The sequence below is a fragment of the Solea senegalensis genome, linkage group LG5, assembly GCF_019176455.1.
Source record: "Solea senegalensis isolate Sse05_10M linkage group LG5, IFAPA_SoseM_1, whole genome shotgun sequence".
Taxonomy (NCBI): Eukaryota; Metazoa; Chordata; class Actinopteri; order Pleuronectiformes; family Soleidae; genus Solea; species Solea senegalensis.
The window spans coordinates 5976769-6004043 of NC_058025.1; the positions used below are offsets into that span (position 1 = coordinate 5976769).

The 27275-nt window shown below is 42.6% G+C and overlaps 1 protein-coding gene across 1 annotated transcript in view; it reads right to left on the minus strand.

The window, feature by feature from the left end:
* Positions 1–27275, minus strand: part of adgrv1 (adhesion G protein-coupled receptor V1) — a 136379-nt gene that overhangs the window by 51752 nt on the left and 57352 nt on the right. The window contains exons 44-87 of the mRNA XM_044025690.1: positions 27068–27206; positions 26669–26810; positions 26256–26521; positions 25544–25719; positions 25266–25393; positions 24719–24900; positions 24478–24624; positions 24297–24377; positions 22121–22391; positions 20754–20876; positions 19955–20180; positions 19473–19677; positions 19252–19398; positions 18764–19019; positions 17967–18169; positions 17205–17381; positions 16495–16665; positions 16224–16403; positions 15839–16003; positions 15610–15730; positions 14973–15096; positions 14723–14861; positions 14303–14488; positions 13380–13615; positions 12670–12818; positions 12352–12550; positions 11586–11805; positions 11259–11498; positions 11021–11170; positions 10323–10543; positions 9958–10237; positions 9684–9827; positions 8782–8953; positions 8557–8689; positions 7897–8465; positions 7397–7660; positions 6965–7082; positions 6689–6860; positions 5605–5847; positions 3919–4326; positions 3261–3433; positions 2923–3169; positions 1983–2122; positions 240–400 (exon numbers count right to left, since the gene is read on the minus strand). Of these exons, the coding sequence (XP_043881625.1) occupies positions 240–400; positions 1983–2122; positions 2923–3169; positions 3261–3433; positions 3919–4326; positions 5605–5847; positions 6689–6860; positions 6965–7082; positions 7397–7660; positions 7897–8465; positions 8557–8689; positions 8782–8953; positions 9684–9827; positions 9958–10237; positions 10323–10543; positions 11021–11170; positions 11259–11498; positions 11586–11805; positions 12352–12550; positions 12670–12818; positions 13380–13615; positions 14303–14488; positions 14723–14861; positions 14973–15096; positions 15610–15730; positions 15839–16003; positions 16224–16403; positions 16495–16665; positions 17205–17381; positions 17967–18169; positions 18764–19019; positions 19252–19398; positions 19473–19677; positions 19955–20180; positions 20754–20876; positions 22121–22391; positions 24297–24377; positions 24478–24624; positions 24719–24900; positions 25266–25393; positions 25544–25719; positions 26256–26521; positions 26669–26810; positions 27068–27206 (8594 nt within the window). The remainder of the gene's footprint in view (positions 1–239; positions 401–1982; positions 2123–2922; positions 3170–3260; positions 3434–3918; positions 4327–5604; positions 5848–6688; positions 6861–6964; positions 7083–7396; positions 7661–7896; positions 8466–8556; positions 8690–8781; positions 8954–9683; positions 9828–9957; positions 10238–10322; positions 10544–11020; positions 11171–11258; positions 11499–11585; positions 11806–12351; positions 12551–12669; positions 12819–13379; positions 13616–14302; positions 14489–14722; positions 14862–14972; positions 15097–15609; positions 15731–15838; positions 16004–16223; positions 16404–16494; positions 16666–17204; positions 17382–17966; positions 18170–18763; positions 19020–19251; positions 19399–19472; positions 19678–19954; positions 20181–20753; positions 20877–22120; positions 22392–24296; positions 24378–24477; positions 24625–24718; positions 24901–25265; positions 25394–25543; positions 25720–26255; positions 26522–26668; positions 26811–27067; positions 27207–27275) is intronic.

Below are 27275 nucleotides of genomic sequence, written 5' to 3' on the forward strand. Positions count from 1 at the left end.
GAACTTTCTCAACTTCTGACACAGGCAACACGCGCAAAGTGAAGCATCTTCCTCTCAGGCAAGCACAGAACGTATGTGCTTGGTTGCTAATTCGCAAAGTACGGAAGTGCACATTTTAATCCCGTCACATGCAGCGTCACATCTGGTCGTCGTTCCTTGCTCTTGCTCTTTGCCAGCCGACCGTCAGGGTTGTGTTGTGTCCCGTTGTGACTAAGAAAAGTGTGCTTTTGTACTTTTACCTGAGATGCAGATAAATCCAGAGGCATAGAACGCTTCATTGTAGGAGGCGAGTGTGATGAACTCTGCGTAGGCCGTGTAGATGGACAAGTGGGAGCAGGCACATTCCACATAGTTCCCAGCCTCTTTCACAACCCTGCAGTATGGACTGTCTGATGACCAGCTATAAAGAAGGGAGGAGAGGATACAGAAGGAAAATATTATTTTAAGCAATGGGCCTTCTCACTATTCATCTCTGTGGTTTACATATTCACACAGCCTGAACACAGCATCACGACAAATGCAAACATGGAAGACTGCCTTGAAGTTGTTGTGGAGGACTTCCTGCCACCACAGTCCCCTAAATCAGTGGTGTTACCCGAAAAGGAAGCTGAGGGTGATGTTTCATCACCATCGTGCATCCATATGCAGAAGCTACTAGCACTCTTGAGAACCATGTCAAGTTTATCCGCAGTCAAAGAACATCGTTTTTACTGTTCCTAGTCCTCCATCAAGAACGCCCCACTGCTGCTGTGACCTTTCCATGACAATAAGCTACTTCAGCTCCCTTTTTGCGTTTTGCTCTCTGGCCTGGTCAGTTTTGTTTCCTGCCCTACGTCATTGAAAGCGGCAGCGCGAGCCAAACCAAACCGAACCAGACCTGCCAATGCTCAACTCGTAACACTGTGTTCCAGCCAAGTCTCCAAGAATGTCCTCAACACACTGACCTCAAGTGGGAGCGCTCAGAGACTGAATGTGCACATATCAGGCCGAAAGAGATGTGATGTGTCCCCCGTGGAAACACGAGAGGCCTTACTGAGAGGCTGAACTTGGATTTTTAACTCCGAACAGAGCAAACTGGTCTCAACCGCAGGAAAAAAAACAATAAAGTAGGACACAAACAGTATCTTTATTGATAGGTGTGGTGCACAGCAAGACAAGTTAGTTCATAAACTTCAAACTTACGTATCTTTAACAGATTGAAGTGTTTGACATTTACATTGGTAACTATATATGTAGAATTCCTATTACATATTTATTTAATCTTATTTACCATATACTATATTTTGCCAACACTGGAAAACACTGTTCTTATTTCTGCTCTTATTCATCCGTTATCACATTTCGCTGCGTTCCTTTGTGCTCAGTTCAGTTCAATCAGTTTATTACTTTACTGGAGCACTTTTCAAACACACCCACCCCACTCAATCACATATTTACCCACCCAGGATACATTCGCGCATCTTGATAAACACAACTAAGACAAAAGGGGCATCACATGAGATTCTTTCCACTGCGTTCCTATGCATTTCAGAACAGATTTTTAAAGATTATACATATCATATTTAAAGCTCAAGTGGGGAAATGCTATCTGCTCAAGAGGATCTAAAGGATATAATTTTTTTACTGTCAGCGCCAATTGACGTACCTGAAGAGATAAAGCTCCCAGAACCAGTTTTTAGACACTTGCCTTCATGTGGTGTCATCACTTTTTAGTGTTTATATCATTATATCAAAATACTTTAGCCACTGCATTGTAATGTTTCTGTCCCCCTTTTATGCTTCTTCTGCCAAAGCACTTATTTAAAAGAGCTTCATGAATAAAATTCTGATTTTTATCACTCCTACAGATCTGTGACGATCGGTTAAGTACTGCTGTGTCATCAACTTTAAGATTCTTACTTTAACATGCTGTATATTTACAGTGTGAACAGTACGTCTGGCTTCCAGAGAGAATAAATACAGGTGTGTCTGTGCTGAGTTACCTGGCAGTCGTCTGGTTCCAGAGCAGACACAGAGACCTTCCGGGTTTAACCTGCTGACCGGGGCTGTGGATACGATACACCACCTCACTGCCGTCTTCTAGGGGTCGTGACCTTCTGTCCGCAAGGCTGACAGAAAATACCTAGAAGCAGAAGAACAGAGTTCAGCTGTGGGGGCTTATGAAACAACAAATGTTGAGTTTATGTTCAAGCAACACTGCCACCTGCAGTTTGCTAACAAAATACTGGATTTAAACTTGTGAATTTAATTAAGTTGTCCAGAAATAAGACGAATTAAAAGAAAAGACATTATAAAATTACAGAATAAAAGGCAAGATTAATCAGTGGCATCAGGAAATATTAATTAAATTCACAACATCATAACAGATTTAAACTAGTTTAGTTTAAATTTCAAAGAGAAACAAATAACATCCAAAAGGAGAAGGAAAGAATGTGACCTCTTCTTCACATTGTCTTTAAACTTAAATGTTAAATGATCATTTTGAAGATTTTTTGCTCGGTTTATCATGATTAAAATCAAACAAATCAGTAAACAAATGAACAAAATGAAATAATCAACCTATAATGTGCAGGTTTTCAGTTCACTACTGACACTGTTCTATAATTTGACTGCGATACAGTGTTATTTAGTTTCTATCAAGTGCTTGTTGTTGTGCTGATTCATCGCAGGTCATGTTGTTTTCCCTCAACGGGAAACCATGTTTGGATATGGTTAGGTAACAGTTTGTTTTTAGCTGTGTACATTATTTGTGCAGTTTTGAAATCTTTAAATCTGTGAGTGTTTTTGTTTAATGAAGAGTGGGTCATTTGTTTCTCTAGAATTGGTTTTACATGATTTTTACAGCTCTTTTTTTTGGAAGGATCAAATTTGGGTTTGTGTTTGTATATAAATATTTCAGTAAAAGTGAAGAAAAAACTCTACCTTCCCATTTAGAGCATTGGCTGTATCACTGCTGATAAACCAGTGCTCAGTTCTAAACTCGGTCAGTTGAATCCGACTGAGGTTTCCACAGTCAGCGGTCAAGCCTGCAGGTACGGCCAACAGCGAATCTGGAAGCTGGAAGAAATCACCATTGCGGCCCCTGAATTTGTAGCCGTTGATCTGCGTCGGGTACCACTGGAAGGCCGAGATGGTCATGTGCGGACATGTTTCCAGGACGGTGCCCCTGCTGGAGACGACACACACACAAAAAAGTCAATTTAAATCAATCATTCTGTCAAAGACATGTTGAAATTTGAATGAGGGACATTGACACTCACATCTCGCACTCGCTGCGTGTGAGGAGGGAGAAAGCAAATCGCTCGGCCGCGTCAGCGAGGTGGCTGAGGCCTCGGGTGTCCGCTCTGCCGGGATCGGCCAGAGCACACAGCAGCTCGCTGGTCAAATTGCGGCTGCGTTCCTGTAAAGGCGTCCTCTCCGCTTCTTTAAGCACCTGAGTGATGGAGCGAGAGAATCGTTAGGAATCTATCGCCGATAAACACCTGATATGACTCTTATAGTAACAACGTGGCATAGCATGGTAATACTTTTGTAATATATGTTCATTTCTGTAATAACAATGGAAAATACGTGTGGGGCATAAAGGGAAGATGAATTCATTTATAAATAGGAATAATTATTGTTGTTACCAAGCTATTGCCGGGATATCATGTCGTAAATATTATGGAATTATTTTTATATTATTATTAGTACTAACGTTTTTCTTCTTTCTGCTCACTTTCATTCTTATATTTTACTTTTTGTGTGTTTGTATTTGCTTTGGGGTCACACAGCGAAGTAGCGGTTAGGGCTGTTGCCTTGCAACACAAAGATCCAGGTTAATTTTTTTAGATTTAAATTTGCACCATCAACCCTCATGTGGAGGATAAAGCAGTAGACTTCTTCTTTAGAGGAATTGAATAGAAAAATAAAAATTACCTTCCCCAGAGCTTCTAGCACAGCGGTCATCTGCTCACGCGTCAGAGCTTCACCGACTTTACCGATCAGGCCTTGCAGCGCCTGGTTCAAAATATTTGGGCCGAGCGGCTGATGCAGCTGGTCAAGTACGACCCACACAGCTTCGCTCGCAGCGTTCGACACCACCGTCACATTCGCCAGCCCGAACTGAGGGTGCACTCTGGCGCCCCCCGTGGCATTGTAGAGCTCCACCTGGAAGCGCTTCGGCGTGGGCAGCGAAGAGGCGAGGTCAGGCGTGAGGTAAACGTCCAGCGACGCGTTACGGTCACCCACGCCGAAGGTTATCCGACCTTCCTGTTCGGGGAAGTCGGCCCCTGCTTTGGCGGGGTGGATTACAAAAGGACCCACCACATCTTTTCTGTCAAGCTCCTGGAGGGGAGAAAAAACAACACAGACATATTTGTGGTGAAGTCAGTTTGATTAAAAAAATAAATAAATAAATAAAAAAAGCAACATTTTACAGCAAATTGGTATGACCATGTCAACACTATTGTAAGTAAATAAAGTTTATTTCTTTAAAACTCAGTTAATGTAAGTGCGACACCGATACATGTGTATTGTTTGAGAAAGTTAAACTCTTAAAATAGGATTTCTGATGTTATGTTTTAGTTTGAGGTGGAAATGCTGGAGCAACTGAGGATAGATAAAATAACAAGGGATAAAAATATGACTGGACTGGCAGAAGAGTTGGTGTATCGTGTATATTGGGGTAGTTTTAATGGAGCATGTGGGCCACCGAATAAATTAAAGTGTATACAATATGATCATCCTTTTAAGGCAATAAGATGAGATGCACAATGAGCACTTTCATGATACTTCCTGAGAGTTTTGTGCATGTATATTTCTATATTTAATCATTTTATGGCTATGAGCATATTTAAAACTGCAGTCTGCAATAAGGAGTGCTGGGTTCTCACGAGTAAAATAAACTTTTATTCTCCCGTCTTGCATCACATTAAAGCTGTGAAGCTTGAAGGCAGATCACCTGGCCATCGAGTCTTTGTGAGGGTTTGGGTTTTTTTTCTTTCTTTTATTCTCAGCGAGTGTAAGAGACACTTTCTCACTTTGATCTCCGATATCAAAAAGCAAAGTGTGCCAGTGGACATAGTGCCCTCGAGCTGGATGAAGCCAAGATATGATTCATCTCAATACCTCAAAGAAAAGCTAGAGTGGCGATGAGATTAGAAGAGTGAGGCGAGAGGTCGGCTTGGTCTCAGCGATGTTAAAACGTACATACTATTAATATTGAATAAGGAAAAAGCTGCAGTCATTTCACAGGTCATCGGTTGTGGGGATTTTTCATCCTCGTTGACAGTAACTATAAATTATTACAGTGTTATTGTGAAACAGCCTGATTAGATCTGCTCCTGCTGAAATGCATGACAACAGAAAGCAGGTCAGTCACACAGATAAACATTACTGGTTGCTATGGAGGTGGTGCTACTGATGGTGTTATGTTGGGGAGGTGGGTCTAATTTTAGCAGCTAAATGGTTATGAATGACCGTGGCCTTAATGGTAAATGTTTTTCCTGCGATTCAGAATGACGGCTCCTAGGCACCATCTTGTGTGTCCTATGAATATGTTAATTTGAAACCATATTTCAAGACCTTGCTTGTTCAGTACATTTGCATTTGAGCGTGACTTACCAGAACGCGGTATTGCACGGACATGGTTGAATCGGCGCTCGCCTGCCTGAAGACCTGCAGACTGAGTTTCGTGGTCGTCAGCGTGGCAACAGGAAGTCTGTGGCCCACGGCGAAGTACACGACGCCGCGCGGGTCGTCGCTCTCCGCCAAAGTGACGTTGGCGAAGCGGGTGGTGGTGTTAATGGCGGCTCCAGCCCCCACCTGATAAATCTCCACCAAGAACCACGTCTGGGACTCTGGCTCCTACGGCAACGAAGAGGAACAGCTATTAGTCAATCGTTTCATCTTGTTTTCATGTTGTAACGCAATACTAAGAGCCTTAATATGTATTATTCTTGGATGTGTGGGATATGCACACACTTGAATGGGGGAAAAAAACCAACAACTGATAAAAAGACAAGAAATAGAGGAGGAAAACAACAGAAAGCTTATTTAAAGAGGTCACATGAATGAACACATACTATATATACATGTAATCGCTTTACTGCAAATAAACTTGCTTGTAAATAGCAATAACTATTTTGAGACATGAATAACAGCGGAACCCACACAGCGAGTCCAGAAATCAATCTAAAGGTTGCAAAACTGATTCCATTCCAGATGTGTATTAAGTCGGTAAGCTCGACATGACTCTCCCTGTGTTCATCGGTACAGTGCAGTGGTGTTTTGTCCTTGTCCTCTCGACAACATTCATTCGTGCACTGCACACAGGAAGTGAGTCATCTTAAAAAATCAATAATAACCAAAAATACCTAGACTGTAAAAATCAGCAACGTTTTAGCTGAGTCATGTTGTGCCATGTTATTTTGTCTTTTTGGGAGAAGAATATTTGTGATACTGTTGAGAGGATTGTGTCTTTGGAGCTGCTTGAAATGGCACAAATGTGTTGTTCAAAGCTTCATGGTTTAAAACATCTAACATGACTGTATCGATATCTGGAGATATTTGAGTTTGTGACATCGGTATCAGACTCGAAAAAGTGGTATTGTGCTATCCCTAATTAGGTTTGATTTCTTAGTGGGATTAATAATCTCCTAACATTTGGCACAAAGGTATCAGCATAATCACAGCTGTACTATCTCACCTCATCATCCAGGACCTCCAGAGTAAACGCACATATAATCTCTCCTCTCCTGCACAGTGCAGTTCCTGAGGTGTGCAACAGCTGTGTGGTTAGATTCACTCCGTTGTTGGCAAGAGTCGGCGTTGCCCTGCTGAAGGTGGCTCTCCAAAACACCTGCAAGTTCTCAAACGCTCTGAACGAAAGAGGAAAATTAAATGAAAAAAATAAACAAACAACTTGGTTGCAGAGGTATATAATATTAAATTATTTCCAGGGTAAACCATTATTTCTTTGTACCTGTTTTCTTGTCTCTGCAGGAAGAGGACGGCCGTTCTGTTCCGTGAATCTTCATCCAGTATTTGGCCCATCAAAGAATCCAAACTAAATCCTATTATACCGTTATGGAAGTCACTCCCTGGTGTGGACAGAGGGAAGGAAATAATAAATATGTTTGCAATCAGTCCTATCTGTGTAATAATCAAATAATGTGAACGACTGAAGGGATTATATGAGAAGAAAACAGCAGATGGAGATTAATCAAGAGGTATTAGCAAAGTCAGAGCAGAAAACTGAATCCATCAATGAGAAAATAAACACATGTTAACATTTGATTAGAACCAAAGAAACTAGGATAAATTGAGTGCTATGAAAGGCTGAAGAAGTGAGTCCAGAATATATAGCAATAGCATTTGCTGGGACACACTGCATGTGTCATTTTCATCATTTTACCAAGGATGGTGATCTTGGCAAAAGCCCCAAAACCTTCATATGGACTATCTGTGATTTGCGCTCCTCCCTCTGGATCACTGAGGTAGATGAAGAACACTTCCTGTCCCTCTGGCTCTGCGTCATCCAGGATGAGGAGGACAACCTCCGTCTCATTCTGGCCAGCCTGCAGGGACACGACAGTGGACACCAAGCGGAAGTCCTCCTGCTCCTTTGCAAGGGTCTCAGCGGGTTCCGGAGTGAACGGAGGGGGCTTTGTGCTTCCGTCTGGATAAAAAAACAGCAAAGCAGCATGACTTCATGATTTCACAAAGTACGAGCAATTTCTCCAAATGCAACAGAAACTAAGATCTGTTATTAAAGAAAATGTTTCCTGTGTTTATATTTGACAAATAGAATTACTTTCGTCCTGTCAAATAAAGGTTTAAGTAAATTGACAGAAAACAGGTTTCAGTTTTTATAGCATTCTTAAAATAGCAGTGGAAAAACAACCAAATACACACCTCCATACGCTTGGACCCGCACCCTCACATCCCCGTCCACACTGTCGGACCTGCGCACCCTCAGAACCACCCTTCGCTCCTGATCCGACTCCTCATCTTTGTCCTCTGCTACTTGGACGAGTCCAGGTCCGATACTCAAAACTCCCCCGGTCACGTCACTCGCCAAGATGGTGACAGTGGCCAAGCTCTGTTGATCGTGAAGGCGAGGAGAGACCTCTGCCCAAGCCGAGTCCGCATCAAGGACTTGGACATCAGTGAGGTTGACGTGAAAGTATTCATCCGGCTCCGAGAGGGAGTCATCGAGTATCGACAGTTGGAACGAAGCGTTGGTTTGGCGAGGGGAGTCAAAGAACAAATGGCCGTCCGGCACTGGAAGAAAGTCGTCTCCTGCCGTCGCACTGCCCGTTATTGTTTCATAGGTGAGGCGGGTGGTGTTGCTACGAGAACCATAGAGTCTCTGGACATAAAGCGTTATAGTCTGGATGTCCTCCGCGATAACTAGTTGGCGAGAATCGGGGGCAAACTGGTAGATCCCCAGCGGCTCCACCTCTGCTGTGGTGAAGCCTGACCTGTGAAGGAAAAAGGACATCAGAATCACATCAGTATACAGTGTACTCACTAGTTTAAAAGGTCCAATTTCTACCATTGTGAAACTGCTACCTGAGCTTGACAACACCGGCACTGGAGGTGGCAGCTGTGAGGTGAAGAGCGTACGCCGTTGGCTCTAAAGCGTCAGCAATGGCTGTAAGAGATATCGTTTTAGTCCTCTCTCCATGAGCCAGGGTCAGCGAGCCTTAATGAAAGAAAGAAACACATTATCAACAGTTAGAAGGGCTGGAAGAGAGAGAGGGACGTCACCGTCATTCAGCTCACTGACTGTGGTACCTGAGCTCGGGCTGATATCTCCGTCTCTGAAGCCCGACAAAGTCTGTCCCGAGGGAAAGCCGGCTTCCCACTGGACTCTGATTTCTCCAAACAGCCCCGTTCGTGTCACGACTGCCTCACACGACCCCGCTGCTAAGCTTGAAACCTGCAGAGCCACAGAGGCAAAGCCGACCTGTACAAGGAAAAAAAAGTGTTAATTTGGTGCAAATTCAAACCAAATGCCATTAATGTAAATGTCATTGTTAGCAGCTACACCGATATAAAGATTATTCGAAACTCTCAACAACAATCAGCCGTTTACCGAACACAACATTGACTCAATATGATTTAATATGATCTTGTATTTGTTTATAAATATGTATAATACAACTAGGGATGAACATTAATGTGATTATAAAAACTGGATCAGTTAAGGCAAATATTCTTGATTCTATTAAAAAAAAAACACAAAACTCTTCTCCAATGACAACTTTGTGGCGCACATGTCTGTAGAAGTGATGAGTTTCTTGAATGTTTCCCAAAGCTGCATGTTTAACTGCAATACGCTGGAGAGTGGACCAGTGTCTTAAATTTACCAGGGTCACTGAATGCATCTTTATGAAGTGAGGATTTTACCTCTGACAAAATGATGCATGATTTAATTTCTGTTTTGTAGATTTGGCTTGAGCCTTTTTCCTTCTTCACCACAGTGAAAATAGTTTGTAGAAAGCACATGCTGTTGTAGGGCAGGGTGTGTGTGTGTGTGTGTGTGTGTGTGTGTGTTAATCCAGGTGGGTAAAATGTAATTAAATACATAAATACTGCAAACATAATCACACGTCTGCGAGTGAAGCATCAGAGAGAGGTAGAGTTTCTCCTGCAGGGGTAAATCATACATCACACTGAAAGAAAAAACAGCTTACCTCTGAGCTGGCAGCTTCTTCTGGCACAGTCACCATAGCAACGCCAGCCTCGTGAAGAAGGCGAGGCACAGGGCCGAGGACGGGGCTGACAAGTTTAACATCTGTGAGCTCTGCGGTGAAGCTCTCACCCGCTGACAAAAACACCTTCAGGGGAGAAGCAGGCAAACAATTAAGTGCTTCAAAAACAATTTAAACTCAGGATTTTCTGTATTCATTTATTTAAGTGTCTCATTTTGCTGAACGAGGGTCAGTGAGTAAGCGTTCTCGTCCTCACCTGGCTGCTGATGGGCACAGTGAGAGTTCTGAAGGTCTGTCCTTCCATCAGGAGCAGTCTTCCCTGAGCTTGTCCTCCCAGTATCTCCTCAATGTCCATCACTTCATCTATTCCTCCGCTGATTTTATAGCCCACACTCACGTTGCCAAACAGGCCAGCAGATCGTGTCACATTCATCACCAGGTATCTGGTGACATTTGACCCGGCCTCGACAACCTCTACACTCTGCTGCTCAGGGTCCAGGGAGAAGATGCCGTGAGGCTCATCATTAGCAGGAACCCTGAAGGTGAGACGATCAAATCGATGTTCATTTGGTCTTTGACGCGAAGTTACGATGGTGTTTTTTGAATTTAACAATGACAGACCTGATGTGGACTCTGATGAGGTCTGGGTTGGGATCCAGCGTGGCACCACCCTCTACAGCTGTGAGCAGGACAACGTAGAGTTCCTCCAGCTCTGGAACTGTATCAGGCATCAGGCTGAGGAGGATTTCCCCGTCCCGCTGGCCTTCCAGAATAACCGCTGAGCCGGCGGACACAAGGAAGTCTCCTGCGAGATCCGAGTCACTCTGTATCTGCCAATGCACCTGAGGTGAAAAAAGGGTGGTGTTTACACATTAGTTTCTGAACACTGGGGATGTAACGGTGTCAGTGAGTGACTCACGGAACGATTTTGAAAGTGTGGAACTGAGTCATTCTTTACTGGTAAGTTTGATGACGTTATAGACATGTCAATTACGCTGGGATTTTGAGTTGTTGTTGTTGTTATGGGTCAATAAACAAATTGAGGTGTTGTTCCTCGCACTCCAAGAGCACAAATGATAGGTTTTTGTGCAGAACATGGTTGAAAGAGGAAAAGACACAGGTTCCTGCTTTTAAGTCTAACGTGTAGAGGCATTTTGGTTTCTCCATATCAAGAATCGCGAGATGAGAAAAGGTGACAAACAAAAGGAACACAATCTGCACACCCTAGCAGACTAGTTTTGAAAAAAACAAAGATGCAAGACTGAGAATCCAGCCAGGCCAGGACTGATAACTCATGAATGTAAGTGGTGTAAACTTACCGTGATGTTACCCATGACTCCCTCTCTACGTGTTATAGACAGGGAAACGTTGAACGGACCCTCTGCTTCTGTGGATTCATTGTAGACTCGGTCTTGAAGAGCATCCGGAGTGAACCGGACTATACCGTTTGGGTCACCAAACTTTTCTACCTGGGAGACGAGAGCGGAACACGGAGAGAGCGGGAATGAGTCGCTGACGCTGAGGCTCGTTTCAAGTTGGATTTATCAGATGCCGTACCTTCAGCGTCACGGAACCAGCCTGAGGATCGACGTCCATGTCTCCAGACAGAATGCTGAGCTCGATAACAAACGTCTCCTCCACCTCCACCTCTCCGTGAGGGAGAATCCGCAGCTCGATGGCGCGTACACCTTCCTCTCCATCCCCAAAGAAGAAGGACCCGTTCACCGGCTCTCTGATGTCTGTATTGAATGGAGGAAGAACCTCTCTGCTGTTTGGCCCACGGATGTTCCAAGCCACCTGACAACAGGTCAAATCTATTTATATTTGCTGACAAAGTTAGTGAAAAACAATAAAAAAAAAACAGACTGTGTTGTCATGTCTTACCGCTGCGTCGCCCACTAGGCCTCCCACTCGCTTCAAGACAAGACTGAGTTTAAGAGTGGAGTTGGGGTTCATCACGGTGATTTGGGTCTCGTTCAAGAAACGGACCAAGCCACTTAAAGAGTCGCTCTTGGCGATGGTTACCGTGGCAACACGCTGCGGCCCCAGGACTGCTCCTCCTGTTGCTCCGACCAGCAGGACCTCAAAAATCTCTGCGTTTTCACTGGAGAAGACAGTGTCAGTAAAATTAGGAAACCGTCTAATGTCATTAATATTAAATGCTTTAGTGTCAGGTGTTAATGTCTGTGTTCACCGTGAACCCAAAGCAGAAAGACATTAAGTAAAAAAATGATTTACAAAATCCATTACTATCTGGATTGTTTAAACTGATAAATACTGATTTAATCTGAAAACAAGGTCATTTCTAATTCATTTAAATATAATGATTTAAAACCAACTGAACTGTCTCTCAGAGTATTATAGGAACAAATTATCTTCCCCTTTTTTCTGTCCGCCAAGTAGTTTGAAGGTGGTATTCAAGAAAGGTGTGTTAGTCCCTCATACTGGGAGAATATGACAAAATAATATAAAAACAATTACAGTATATATGTTAATATATACTGTATATCAATATTTGTGATATTGTGATCGATTTATGTATTGCATTATGTACGACATAATTTCATTTGTATTTAATTGTTGACAGTGTGAGAAACCACCTTTTGTATTCTCTAAAGTGTTTTCTCCGGTTTTTATTTTGTCCTCTTACCTGTCGAGGTCGTCTACGACGGTGACATTAATAAAACTGACATTCTGGCCATGGACGAACATCACTGAGCCGTCGTTCAGGGTGTAGTCGAGGCCATGTGTTGCACTCAAGCCTCTGGAAATGAACTGAGCCGAGACGCGTCCATACATGCCCACTCTTCTCACCACCGGGACCAACACGGTGCCCACGTCCTCCTCAACTGAGCGAGAGAGAATCCAGAGGGGATACACGGAGTTTACATTGGGTGAATAATCTTGAAATGGGCTTTTTTTATGTCAAATAGTACACGTTTAGGTTGGCTCTGTTTTTATTTCTTACCTGTAACAGAGGCGTAATCCTGCCTGAACTCCAGGATTCCCTCTACGTTGTCGTTCTCGAGTATGAGCACGGCAAGAGAGGAAATGTTGCCTAAAGCTGGAGGCTGGTCCAGCTGCAGGCCTGACTCTCTCACTGTGTAGTCCACAGCACTGACCACCAGAGGGAGACACAGAATCAGTGTAGCCATCAAGACACTTTTAGAATCAGAATCAGAATACTTTGATTATCCCGAAGGAAATTGTTTAAACTTTATTTCACTTTCACTTTATCAAGGCTTTGCATTGTCTGTACAGGTGGATAAATAGGACGCTTCTTCCTTTTGATGCTGTAATAGATCATCTGATGAGCACTGGCACAAACAATGCCAAATTTTATTTTTGTGGTCCATGGTTTTCTGTCATTTATAAAGTAGTTAAAAGGGATACTTGAGTATCTTACCAGAAAATTACTTTGGTAGAAGTTGAAATCACTTTTTTGAGTAAAAGTCAAAGTTATTTGGTAGTAACGAGTAACAAAGATAGTTAGGGGAAATAGAATAGAGGAGTAAAAGTTGCTAGAAATATAGATAACAAAGTAAAAGATGTGTTTTCTTTTTACATGTCTAAGATTGGTGCTTTCTGTTTGTTTTATACACATTCTGTCACAAATTAAATGGAAACTGCCTCCAAGTCCTGGCTTCTTTTACTCAACATAACGCAGAGTGTGTTTACCTGACATTGACCAACTCCACTTCAGTGATGTTGAAGAAGAACATCTCAGGCTCCTCAGGAACACTGTCGTCCTCTATCCGCAGTGTGACCTGCTGTGACGTCTGACCTGGGGTGAAGAGGAGTCGTCCCGAAGCTGGAGCAAAGTCCACTCCACTGACCGCTGTGTCCCCGGAGGAAGCGTACGTCACCCAAACACTGCCCAGACTGCCGGAGGAGCGAGTGACCGTCACATTCACCTGAGGAAACGCAGGAAAAACGATAAAGATGCAGATGTAGATTGATGTTTATCAAGTGGCTTCTCGCACACACAACCTCAAATGTCATCGTATCTGCTACTTTCTGCTGACAGAGTTTCCGAAACCTCCACTGGGGGGCGCCAGAGCTCCACAGCAGACGCCACAAAGCCCTTCTGATTTTAAGGGTGTCACAATGAAAAGCCTTTTTTGCTTAATTCTCACAACAATGAGATTGAGGGCAGTCGGGAAATCCTGCAGTATTTACAGGATTATGAGAGTTAATAAGCTTAAATTAACTGAACAGTTAATTGTTCCATACTGTTGTTGTTTAGTAATGAGGAAATATAATAAGTAGGTTTCAAATATAGTTAAGTTTTCTATTTCTATAGGTTACAAAAATGATCTTTTAACTTGCAGCTGCAACCATTTTATACGATCTTTTTTTGATTCATATATACACATTTTTAAAATGATCATGACATATTTTACATTCTGGTTGTTCGGATCCCAATTTACTTATTTATTTTGACTGTCTGTCTGTGTTTTCCACTGGACATCACAGTCACCCAACAATAAAGTATAAATAAAGGTTAAATGTGTATACAGAAAACACTGGGAACCACTGACACAGAAGACATTACATGTGGCATTTCTGCCTAAAACAGTGAACTGCTTTGAGGACCTCACCGTTCCTTCCTCCTCTGTTGCCCTGAGCTGATGCTGGGCGAGGGAGAAAAGGCCAAAGGGATGGTCGCTGGCCGCCATAATGACCCTGGCATGTCTGGCTATTGGACTGATCTCCAGTCCCGAGGTAGCAGAGGTCAGTGTCAGCTGGTACTCGCGACGCTCTTCGGGAAGTTCATCATCCAGAGCCTGAAATCAGAACACATTAAACTTTAATTGATATAACTGCACAATATTTTCACAGGTTAAATACTTTCTTTACACTGTACATATTATTCTATTTAATCGTTTTCAATCATTTATATACGTTCTGGTGTTGTAATTCAAGGTCACTATTGACTACCTTTCTTCTCTAGAGTCTGTGCTGCTCTAGCTCTACAGAGTATCTCTTTTAAGATTCATACAATCTACATCAGCCAGTACCTTCAGAATAATGGTGGCAGAAGACTGTCTGTCTCTCATGGTCACGGTGCCAGAAATGGATTCAAACTGCGAGGCCACGGCTGGAGTGATGTTCCAGTTGACCTGGATTTCCCCAAACACGCCTGGTCCTCGCACAAGACTGGACGACACACACACACACACACACACACACACACAAATACAGATTTTTACATGACATTTTCAATCCAAGCGTCAAGAATGTTTCGTTGTTAAGTTTATAGCGTCTCACCTGACGACAGCACTGCCGTTGTAATCTCCCTGAGGTTCTCCGATGACGACGTTCCTGGACGACTCTGCAACTCCAATAATCCCGAGCGCAGCCTTGTCTGCCGTGATGGTGATGGTGACCATGTCTGAACAGACATACAGCGAGACAGCGAGTAGGACAGACGGGAAGACAGATGATGATGATTATTATTACCTTTGATTAAATAACGTCAGGTAAGAAGACGACCTAGACTCATCTTTGGTTAGTTGGAGGTGATCTTTGGATGGATTGAAACAGACTGTACATAAAACTAATTGTTTTATGTACAGTCTACTCCATTTGTTGCAAAAAGAGTTTGAATGGAAGTGTTTGGGACTTGATTTATAACATTTTACTGAGGACTTAATGGTCTAAATCACTAGATTCAGGTCTTTTTTAATAAAACACGTCATATTTTGGAGGACTATGTCCGTTTTTACATACCGTCTATGTGCAGAAACAATGTTGGAGATTAGAACAACTACAATGCTTTAAATGCAATGGTCATGTATGTTAATGTTCGTGTAGAGTTTCTCACTTGGACGTGGGGTTGTGGCATCACAACAGTGTGACTGTATAAAACGTGCAGTGGTCACTGAACTTTTTGATAAATACTGACCATTTAAAGGGTCAATGACGGCACCACTCCCAGCGGGAAACAGTCGGACAGTGAAACGCTCGTCTCCTTCCAGGGCCGAGTCAGCGAGGGCTCTTATCACAAATGTCCTCAGAGTCTCCGTCTGTACGGCGTGGAAAATACGGCAGGATTTATCAAGAAACTTTTACCGAAGATTTAAGCTTTAGCTTTATAGACAGAGATTAAATTAAAATTCAATTTCCCACCGCACCTCAGTGAATTCAAGAGTTCCATTGAAAGGTGAGAGGTCATCCGTGGCCTGATCTTCCAGCTGCCACATCAGCGTCACCGCACCTTCGCCTCCCGCACTGCGCTCCACTGCAAGTGTTGCCGCGGCAGCGGGGTCGTCCGCAAACTCCGGCTCGCTGACGGTAACCTTAGACGGACACGAGTGACACGATTAAGTCTAAGACAGTCAAAGAGTGTGGACTACAGCTGACCCGGTGGAGAGGTGAGTATAGATGAATGAAATCATACCTTTGACATGGATTTTAAAACACAAAAAGTCAGTTTTTATGTGATGCTGTCCCAGTAAAATCACCGCATCTTCAAATGCAGTCAGAAAAGGATAACAGTGAGGATATTTTCAGATTTACCTCCAATTCCTGGAATCCAAACCGTCCCAGAGGGGAGTCGTTGGCCTGGATACTGACAGTCACAGAGGTCACTTCACCGAGTCGAGCCCCACCGATCACACGCAGCAAATTCACGCTGAACGTTTCCACAGTCTCCACATCGGCATCGTCCAAAATGGTGATGGCAATGCTGGCTTCGTTCTAAATGTGAAAAAAAAAAAAAAACATATGAAGGGACATGAGGTAAAACACATTGTACAGTATGTGTCAACAACAGCCTGGATCCTCTTACCTGTCCATCCTGAAAGGTGATGTTTCCAGACGAGGGGGTGAAGTCGCCGTGAACGGCAGTGACCGGCTGAGCATCCCAGTAGACGACGAGTCTCCCGGTCGTACCAGCGAGTCGCACCACAGACAGATAGAGGACGTTGTCAGGTGGAGGGATCTCATGCGCCAGCATATCCTGAACCACATATTTAGAAAGAGTGTGAAAATGATGCAGCGTTTTGCAGCTTTTGTTTTGAAGAGCACAAGAGAAATAAAGTTTACTTATGAATTAATCATTCTTTTATATCCGATATTCTGGGATATATTATGGGTTATACAGGAGAGGCATAAATAAGCATTGGGTTTCAGTCCATCAGGTGTATATTCACACAAATTGCTATTATGTCTCGTTAAAATGTATTAGGAGTTAGGGATATTGTTTATTTCGGTCATACAACAGCAAAAACAACAGAAGAAATTAATGCTTAAATTAAAGTCTTGCCTTGCCCTTATTATTATTATTATCATTATTATTATTATTATTTACACATAAACAATCCTTTGAGCTCATATTTACACTTGCATTTTACAAACATATTTAGAATGTACTTTATAGCCAAAAATAAATCCAATTATTATAGGAATTGCAGTAGAATGTAAGTATTATTTTAAGATTTACTGGCTGCACTTTAATTTATTGTATGTGATGTGATGAGACGACACTGTGTTGTTCACCTTGGAAACATTAAACTGCAGAATCCCTCGAGGGTCGTCGTTCTCCTGAACGCTGACCTCTGCCACCTCCATGCCGTGTCTCTTCACACTCGGCTGCCCCGCTCCCGCCGACCCTGCGACCAGCTCCACGCCAGTGATGTTCACCAGGAAACTCTCCGCCAGCTCTGGGAAGTCATCCTTAGAAAACACACACACATATTTCAGAATAAAATCCTGCATTGTCTAAATGTGAAGACGCCAGTAAATTTATACAAAGTATTAAGATAATTTAGAGACGTAAGAGAAGTGATCTCACACAATCTCCTTTTCCCTGAACACCATTCTCACTCACATCTAACTCCGACACTACAAAAGCCAATAATTACTTAACCTTGAATGTCCTGCATGTGCATGCCAGTGCTGGCAGAGCAGGTCACCAGTGCTACGCTCCATTTAAATGGACTAATAATAAGATCCAGAGTGTCAGATCCCCACTGTTGATTGAGAGTTGCGGTCTATTAATATTCTGTGGAAAATAAATCTCAATCATGATGAGACTGCCAGGCTAAATAATGACTGAATTGATAAAAATTTGATTTATAATATTACATTTATTTATGTAATTGGTTTTCGTAGCTTTAAAATAAATCCTCTTTGCTCCTTTTTCCAAGGGTCTTGCTTTACAGCAAGGGTCTCGCTTTACTAGTTTTGTTTTTCGAAGCAAAACATCGCGTGTACCTATTGTAATCCACTTCACTCCATTACCCAACATCCCATGCTCACCGGCAGGATTGTGACAGTGACGAGGGCCACTGTGGCGCCGTCGATCATGACGACGGTGTCGTCTTTGGCGATGTAGTCCTTTCCAGCTGTGGCTTGGTTTGACGGGGGCTGGTACAGGGCTTCCCTGGTCTGGTAATGGACCGCTATATCACCTGAAGAACCCTGTTCCCTCACTATGGACAGAGTCACATTAACTGGAGTCTCTGCAGAAAAAAAAAATACAAACAACATTCAGGTAAGTGTGGGAATATTTAAAATACACCAAAGAGGTTAGGATAATGCCAGCTTTTGATATACTCAAAATTATACATGAAATTGACATTTTCTCTGGATGTACTGTACTGTAGGTTAAGGACCACAAAGGCCGAAACAAAAATCACCTGAAAATCACGCACTGCAGCTTTAAAGAGAAAATGTGTGTGTATATTACTCAACCCCTCTCACTTCCCCGACACTCTGGGCAAGATTCCAATCCAAAGATTAAGAGAGACTCTCAATTCTCCGCGTCCTGGAAATCACGGCAGATCTCTTTTACAGTAAATCTCACTCTGCGATTACCGTAAACTCTCCTTAAGAAACCTCATGCAAAAAATAATAAATAAACTGGTATTAGGAGTAATTTTCATAAAAAAAGGAAACCAAATAATGTGAGTGTGCATAAACATAAAAAGGGGTTTACAAACAGGTTACATGAACTCATGAGACACGAGAACGTGTTGCAGTGTAATCCAGTAAAAACCCACATTTACTAACAAGTCATCATTCATCCATTTCCCTTCCACAGAAATGTTCCTTACTCTGTGGTTCTTGTGCGAGCGTAAACTGGGAGTCCAGATGCCATCCAATCACGCCATAGGGAGAGCCATTGGGCAGGATGATGAGTAGAGCTTGCGCCCTCTGCTGGTCGATGACCGCAGCCTGTCGCAGGTCCTGCAGCCCCACAGTGGTGACGTCCATGAGGGAGATGGTGACGCTCTCCCTCGGCTCTGGGACGTCGTCTGCTATCACAGCCAGCGAGATGATGGCCGCCGACTGTTCCTCTGAGAACGTTACCTAAGAGGGACAAATATATGACATTAGCATTTTTACTTTCTAACACATCATCATGTGAAAGAATTAGTGACATCTAATGGTGAGACTGCAGATTACAGTACATTCAAAAAGACTAAGAAATGCTGAATATTTTTATTTTAAAATGATTATACACTTACAAATAGACTTAGGTGTAGAATATTAAATTATCTTAAGACCTTTCAGGTATGATGAGAGGAGAAGGTTAACTCACCACTCCTGAGGTGGGGTAAATATCTGCCAGACTGCCACTTGCCGCCCAGTGAACAGTCAGTCGGCCAAAGGTCCCTCGTCTCCTCTCCACACTGAGAGAAATCTGGTTATTTTGCTCCAACTCCTCCACCTCCATGGACAAAGAATCCTGAAGAGGAGAGAATATTATTTCTGGTTTAAACTAGTTACGCTTTTAAAAACAATCCTTGTTTTTCTGCTCACCTGAGCAAAGCCAATGACTCCGTGGGCGTCATCGTTGGCTGGTACAATTATGGTCACCTGACCACCGAATCCGATCTCGGCCCCGCCTTTCGGATTCTTCAGGCTGACGTGGAAATTCTCCTCCACCTCGGGGATGTCGTCATCGATGATGTTCACTGCGATCTCCAGCTCTCGGTCACCTGGTGCAAAGTGCAACTCCCCAAAACTGAGCGTGAGGAAACGAAAAAAACAACCTGTATTATTTAAAGGTCCAGTGTTTGAAATATTCTAAATATCCATTTTCCTGCAGCAACCAAATGTTTTGCATTTTAAAGATTACCAAACAAACTTAATACACAAATGAATAAAAAGTGGCTCCGCCCCCATAAACCTAATCACACACTGGACTTTTAACTGTATTTTTGCTTTATTTTAACCAACTTGGACAGAGATTTCTCTCAGAGCAACAACAAAACTGTTTTCTGAAAAAATAACGCGTGTACCTGGGTATGAAATCGGACTGATTGGAGACAGACGTGAGCTCATAAACGGTGGAGCTGTTGTCCTCAGCAGAAGCCAAGAGAGTCTTGATGGTGTTGTTGAGCGACGGAACCGTGAGAGAAAGGAAGCTGCCAGCAGGGGGAGCCGTCAGGATCACGGCAAACAGGTTCACGTCGGGCCTCCAGGTGTACAGAGACGAGCCGTTCCTTCCAGCGAGCATAGCATAAGCTACGGAGAGGAAATAGTATTTCAATGGTCTGAAAATGATGTCTGTTCAAATGACAGAGACTAATGAACAGCAGCAGATCCTTGTTGAACCTCAGCATCCTACAGTCTTTGAATCTTCTAATGTGACATTGCCAGTGTGTACGTTTTGGTGATTTCTTTGTTACCATTATTATTCTGCCTCTTTTTCAGTCTTTCTTATGTAACATTATTTGTATTCTGCATCCTTCATCAGACCTGATATTTGGGCGGGTAGGGACAAGAAGTCTTTGTCCCTTTAAACTGCTGAGCGGCTATGTTTTTTGAGCAGTAGAACTCAAGTCTGAAACTTTTCATGGGCCATTTCTTTGTGTTTTCAGACAGACTCCAGCCTGTTTGCCGTTGTGTCGCTTTATTAGTGCAAAGTTGCTGTTGCCCCACATTCAAAAATGACACAATACAGCTTTAAGCATCGTCTTTGAACGTGGATAAGCTCTATGCACAATTTACAGACCTTCCCGATCTTGAATCCCACATATTGGAACTTAAAACTGGCTTAATCTATAAAAGGCTGTTGTATGATATAGATTTTCTTACTGATCCCGGAGGGAGAAGTGAAGGGATGAACAGAGGTGAGGCCGGGGTGAGGAATAGACTGATAAAGCTGTGGTGAAGGCTGCTCCGATCTCCACTGTAACACCTCACAGGATGTAGAGAGACCTGGAGAGAGAGAGAGAGATACAGGGACATAATATCACACACAGATTGAAGCACTTTCACGGTAGAACAGCCTGTTTATGTACAGTAAGGACTAAGGTCTAACTGACACACCCAAGACTGACAAATTACAACCTCCGAGTCCCGCTGCGGCTCTGCTCGGCTCCACACTGAGGCCTTTCCCGTAAGAACCCACAACAGGTCTGAACCAAGCAAACTCACCACTTTTGCAGACTCAGAGGGATTATGTCTCATCAAAATACACAGAGCGTGATATAAATACACGGTCCGGCCTGTGTTGCAAAGACTCTCCTTTTAGCTTTAACAACAGAACAAGGATGTATTTGTCTGCAACAGACGCACAGTTTCGATGTGTGTAAACCATCGCTGATTTATTTAAACTACGCTAACCAACATCTGACTGCGGCACAATCCTCTAAAAAAATACACAGAGAACACGGCCGTGGAATAGATCATCTCATTACTGCAAATTCCACCCTCAGCATGATAGATTGAGTGCACTTGACTATGTCTGAAGGCCAGTTTGTGCATATTTAATCTCTAAACCACAGGGGGAAAACAACTCCTGGATCTGATCTGTTAAACCAAGTGTAGATTTAAACACTAAATCTAAAATGTCTACTCAGATTGTGTTCATGGACGCTTAAGAATGTGGTTTTGGTAAATTTGACCCTTCCTCAGCATGAATTATAGCTTCCTCATCCAACAACCGCTAACACCGTGTTTTTTTACACTAATCAGCAGCCCGATGTTCATTTATTTGCAGCCACTGGCCCAATACTAACACTGATCATCACAGGATTTCTCTTTTTGGATGGTTAAAAATCGTATTTCATGTTACAGCAGTGCCAGTAGAGCTTGAATTCACTCACTTCAACATTTATATTTGTTATTTTCTAGTTGTATTATATTGTTATTGCTATTTCCAGAATTTCATTACTGAATAATGTTGTATTGTAATTTTAGTTGATGATTATAAACAATCTTGAATCATCGGTACTTTAAGAGTTGCTAAAAACATGATTTTGTGATTTAAACACGTAATCAGTGTGAATTTAAATACAGGATGTGTGAAGCCAAATCTCATGTGGTGACATGAGACGCATCCAGGACACGTTTTAATGCCATGTCTGTGTCAACAGTTGTACTTAGTGCGATCCACATGCAACTGGATAAATAACCAGGTTTTATCAGAAATACAAAGAAAGAAAGAGACAGTACTAGACCTTCATCTTCAACAGCCACCAACAGGAGAGTGTTCTCTGCTTCTGTGTTGATCGTCTCCACCTGAGCGGCTCTGCCAGAGAGAGGGAGAGGCTTTGGGTCCTGAAATCTCCCACTGGTCCATCGAAGCAGGTGACAACTGACAGTCGGGCTGTCTGTGCAAACCACCAGGTAGAGAGCCGCTGCGCGAGTGAACAGAGTCACACTGACGACTTCCTCCTCAAAGTCCAGCACCTGGAGGAGAGTGAATGAGCCCCCAGTCCAAGCGAAAATCTGTGGCGGTGAACAGAGGATTAGTTAAGTTGAACATGAACACACGGTGAGAACAACAATGAAAGTCACACCTTCTAACGTCTAACGCGGAAACGTCCAGCATATAGAAACGAACAAAAGTGAGAGGCGAGGACCAACTCGATGCAGCACATATGTCCTGAACAGAAACCCCCCTGAATAAGGCCCAGGATGTGGCCAAGCCCCAAGTCCAGTGCGCTCGCAGGCCCACAGGTGGCTGCAAACCCTGACTCGAATATGCCGAAGCAATCGCCTCCACCACTCAGTGGGAGAGGCGCTGCTTTGTGATAGGTCTCCTCTTATGAGAATTAGCCCAGGAGACGAACAGCTGATCTCTCCTCGTCCTAAACATGTTAGTGCGCACAGGACACTATGGGGTGCCGTTTGTAAAGCGGCTCACGCTGAAAACACCAGCAAAATGTTGTCATATTTAGTTTCAAACATTATTTAAAAAACTGGTATGAATTTTTGAGGGTCACTTTTTTGCACATTTACAACAATATTTGTCAACTTAGAGATGTTTTAAATAGCTAAATCCAAATATTAATTGTTACACCTAAATGTTAAATCTAAATCTAAATGTTACATTTAAATGCTAAATCTAAATGTTAAATCTAAATGTTAAATCTAAATGTTACATTTAAATGCTAAAACTTAATGCTAAATCTAAATCTAAATGTTACATTTAAATGCTAAATCTAAATCTAAATGTTAAATCTAAATCTAAATCTAAATGTTACATCTAAATGTTCAATGTTAAATCTAAATGTTTCGGGTGAAACTCAACATTTAACTAATATGCAAATTCAAAATGCCAGTAACCGGAAGTACCAAAATCAAAGCTCTAGGAGGTCAGTGTGTGTTTATAGTGTCAAATAACGAATAAAAACCATCTCATCCAGGGAAATGGACTCTTGGATATGGATTATCGTGATAATAACTATCTAAAATAATAAACACGTTTGGAGAAACTGTATTTGAAGAGTACTTTGAGTTTTTAGTGTCACTTTTATGAAGGGTGTGGGACTTATGAGTTGTAGCCACTATAGCCAGCCATGCGGGAGCTCACTTTGACTGATCTGTCATGTTTGCTATCCACGGTACTGTCGGCCATGGTCAGACTCCTGCCGCTGTAGTCTGTGGAGTAGGAGGCTGTACTCTGGAGACGTGTAGACAGAAATCAAGCCGAACAGTGCCGAATTGTGGATAAATTAAAACTACTTCACAATCCTAAAAGCGTGGGTTAATCTCCAACAACTACAGAAGTCTGGTGTAAAGTCACTAGTCACTCGTGTGTGTCGCGTATAAAACAAATTCACCGCAGTTTCACTCAGCCATACAGTGGTGACTCCACCACGTTAAGTAGGTACTTCTTTGTAGCGGAGATGCAACCTAATCGTGCCGTGTCATGCCGAGGCGAGTAGAGCTGGTGGAAATGAGTGCAGTCAGCAGGACAGGAAACAGAAATGATTGGATCAGGAGTCACTCAACTGAGTGGTTCGTTCGTTCATTGTCATGCAGTACCTTCCTTCGCCACATGATGGCAGGCAGCTGCATAAGCTCAGCAGGAAACTGAGCTTTATTGAGGTGTGTATTTGCTTTCCTAGGTTTTCATATGGGTTAAATAGCTTGTGGCGTTTTGTTTGTTATACTTTGTCAGCTGAAGGAAACGATGTTGCCTTCAGTGTTTGAGAACCGCGGTCTTTTTTACAACGCCCACAAGAGGGCAGCAGCGCCACCCGCTGTAAAAATGAACGAAATGAACAAAATGACTCAAAAATTTCAATTTACTGTCCGAGAGTAAAAGATCCGAGTCGGTAAAAAGAGTCGAACTTCCCACCACTTATTTATTATCTTGAATGACAGTGAAAAAAACGTCCAACTCACCTGGCTTGAAACTATGAGATATTCTCTTCCCTCAGTGGAAAAGTGTTTCACATCCAAATATTCAACACCCAATGTTTGTTCCTGAAAATAATACAAAATCGTGTGTCAAAATGTGTTCAAATCCTAAAAATTGACAAAAAAATTTAAATTGATGTTGATAAATTGTTGGCTTAATGTTTACCAATGTGACATTGAGGTCCTTGTGCAGTTTAAAGACACTAAGGTTGGCAGCAGGTGAGGAGGGCGGACCACTGTGTGTGATACCGATGTAGGTCGAACCATTCACTGCAAACCCAACACAAGAGCTTGGATCCTCAATCCTGAAAGACTGTGATAAAAAAAACACACAAAAAATAAACAGTTTAATTGAATTAAGTGAATCGTCTGCTAGTTGAGCGACAATATTGCTGTTGTTTTCTTACCTCTAACGGCACAAATACACCCTGCCAACGATACAATGTGGCCACGGTGTGCGTGGATCCCACAAAGGGTTTTCTATCAAGCCTCAAAACCAGAGAGGAAAGTTCTTCGGGAACGATGCACCAAGCAGCGGTGGGACTGTCCTCGAAGATCTGGTGAACACCTATCACTGAGAGGTGACCCGCTGACAGAAGAAAGGACAAAAAAACAGTGTTATTGGAACAATCTTCTAGTGTATTTTGACTGGTTTCTACAGCTTGTCACTTAATTGGTTTATTGTTGATTGGAGCCTTGTTAAGAGAATTCAGTTGAAGCTGTGGAGCTTGGAGAGCACACTAGTTTTTTTTACCATGTTCCTAAAACCCACATTTTTTGTGATTGTTCTAAAGATTTTAAGTTGTTTTTTTTACCAGAGAAAATGTTTTAGTAAAAAATCTGGACTTGTGTCCAAACCGCCTTGTGTTTTTGTTGAAGCACACCTCGGCTCCATTCTTTAACTTTACAGCGATCACACAGGTGATTTTGAATTAAAACATTTATTGGCCTCACCGGACGCAACAGCTGTATCGGATTCCGTCTCCCATTCCACACTGACGGCAGAGTCCAGACCGTTACTGCGAGACACCGTGAGGAAGACTGTTCTGCCGCCTTCATCCGCGACCACTTCTGCGTTCGTTCTGTACGGAAAAAACACAATAAATGAGTCAATGCAATGTAAACTTCGTCACATGACTCAACAAGCACAAAGAAGTTCACAATAATATACAGTATGGTCTAAATATGTGCTAAGTTTCAGGTCTATTTTTTCATGCAGCTACAGCTGAGACCTGTTGACCGTCGGTCCGATGCGGAACAAGCCGGACGGAGCCACGTTCTCCAGGATGGTGATAAGAGTTTGGAGTGGGTCACCGAGCCGCGCTCCTCCCGTCGGGTTGGAGAGGGTGACGGTGAAGGTCTCGTTCATTTCAGGCTCGGCATCCAGGATCGCCCAGATCTCCAGCATCTGAAACAAAACGGATGAGAATAAACGACTTCTGAAGAGTTTAAGTACTGAATAATATTTTAAATGAGGAAATACTGACCATCTAATGTGACCTTATGAATGAGTGTGTAATTGTTAGATTTATGGTACCCGCCTTAGGACTACTGATGTAATTCAAGCTTATCTATGTTGACGTTTTCTGCTCATTTGCTGATCAATGTGCTTTGTTCTTATTCAATCGACAACAAAAAATGTCATATTTGTGAGAGATCGGTCAGAAATGGAAGATCACATGATCACAGCAACAGCACTTTCCTCCGTATTTTGACAGCCTTTCCTGTGTTGCCGATGCAATCCAAAAAGCACAAGAAATACACAGGCTCTCTAAATGTAACTGTCTGAAAACACTCTAAAAGGTGTAGCTTTTTTTGGTGATCGTTTTTTGACCACCCCTCAAAACTCACTGAAATAAGTTATTTGTTCAGATGCTTTGTTTGAAAGATATAAATGAGGTCTCGATCAGACAAGATTTAAAAAGAAGGTTCGTTTTCCCTCACCTTAAACCTGACTCCGTCTTCCAGGACCACAAAGCCCTGCGCTGGCATCAGATCTCCCTCTGCAAGGCTGCCGTTGGCATGAGTGACGGTAAACTGAACAGTCACGGTGCCAAACGTGCCTTCCTCTGGGTTTCGAACCACGAACAGGGTGGCCACGCTCTTACTCAGCCCCAACACAGAGGTGGGCTCTCTCAGCAAGAGGTGCTCGCTCGTGTTAAAGGAAATGACGCCGTGTCCATCGTCACTGGCCAGGATTTTCACGGTTGCTACAAGAAAAGAGAAGATTACTTTCCTCCATGCATATTAACACTGAACAGGAATTAACCAACTCTCTTACTCCACGTGTTTTCTTGACCATGAAATCAATTTTATTTTCTGCTGTCATGTTGCTGGTAGACTCGATTTTCACAAACCTGTGGTGTTGGTGCCCAGCTCCAGTCCAGGGGAAGGCTGAGACAGGATGAGCTGGAATCTCTCAGCTCCCTCTGGAATCGTGTCATCGATGATCTGCACTTCGACAAACTTGTGTCTTTCGCCGTGGACGAAATGAAGCATCTGAGAAGACAAAGAGGTTTCAGCCTTCAAATGTGATGTGAAGTGTTTGTGTGAGTTTGCAGTCCCTACAACTGGACTTAAGATCAATTCTGGAGGATCCGTTGACTGGTACCTAGATATTTTTGCAACTAAAAGTATATATATATATATATATATATATATATATATATATATATATATATATATATATATATATATATATATATATAAATATGATGTATGTGTGAGTCATGAACTGAAAACAGCGTATTTCTTACCGTTTCACTTGTATTGTAGTCCAGTCCAAGTTGAGCTTCCAGATTTTGAGCGTAGAAGAACAGAGAGACATTTCCATGCGCTCCCTTGTTTCTGTATGCTACCAGAGTAAGTGACGTGATGGTTTCATTCACTTCAAACCTGGAAAGGATAAAAACATTACAAGGCATTGTATTATTTAATCTTTATTTAAAAAAAAAAACAAAAAAA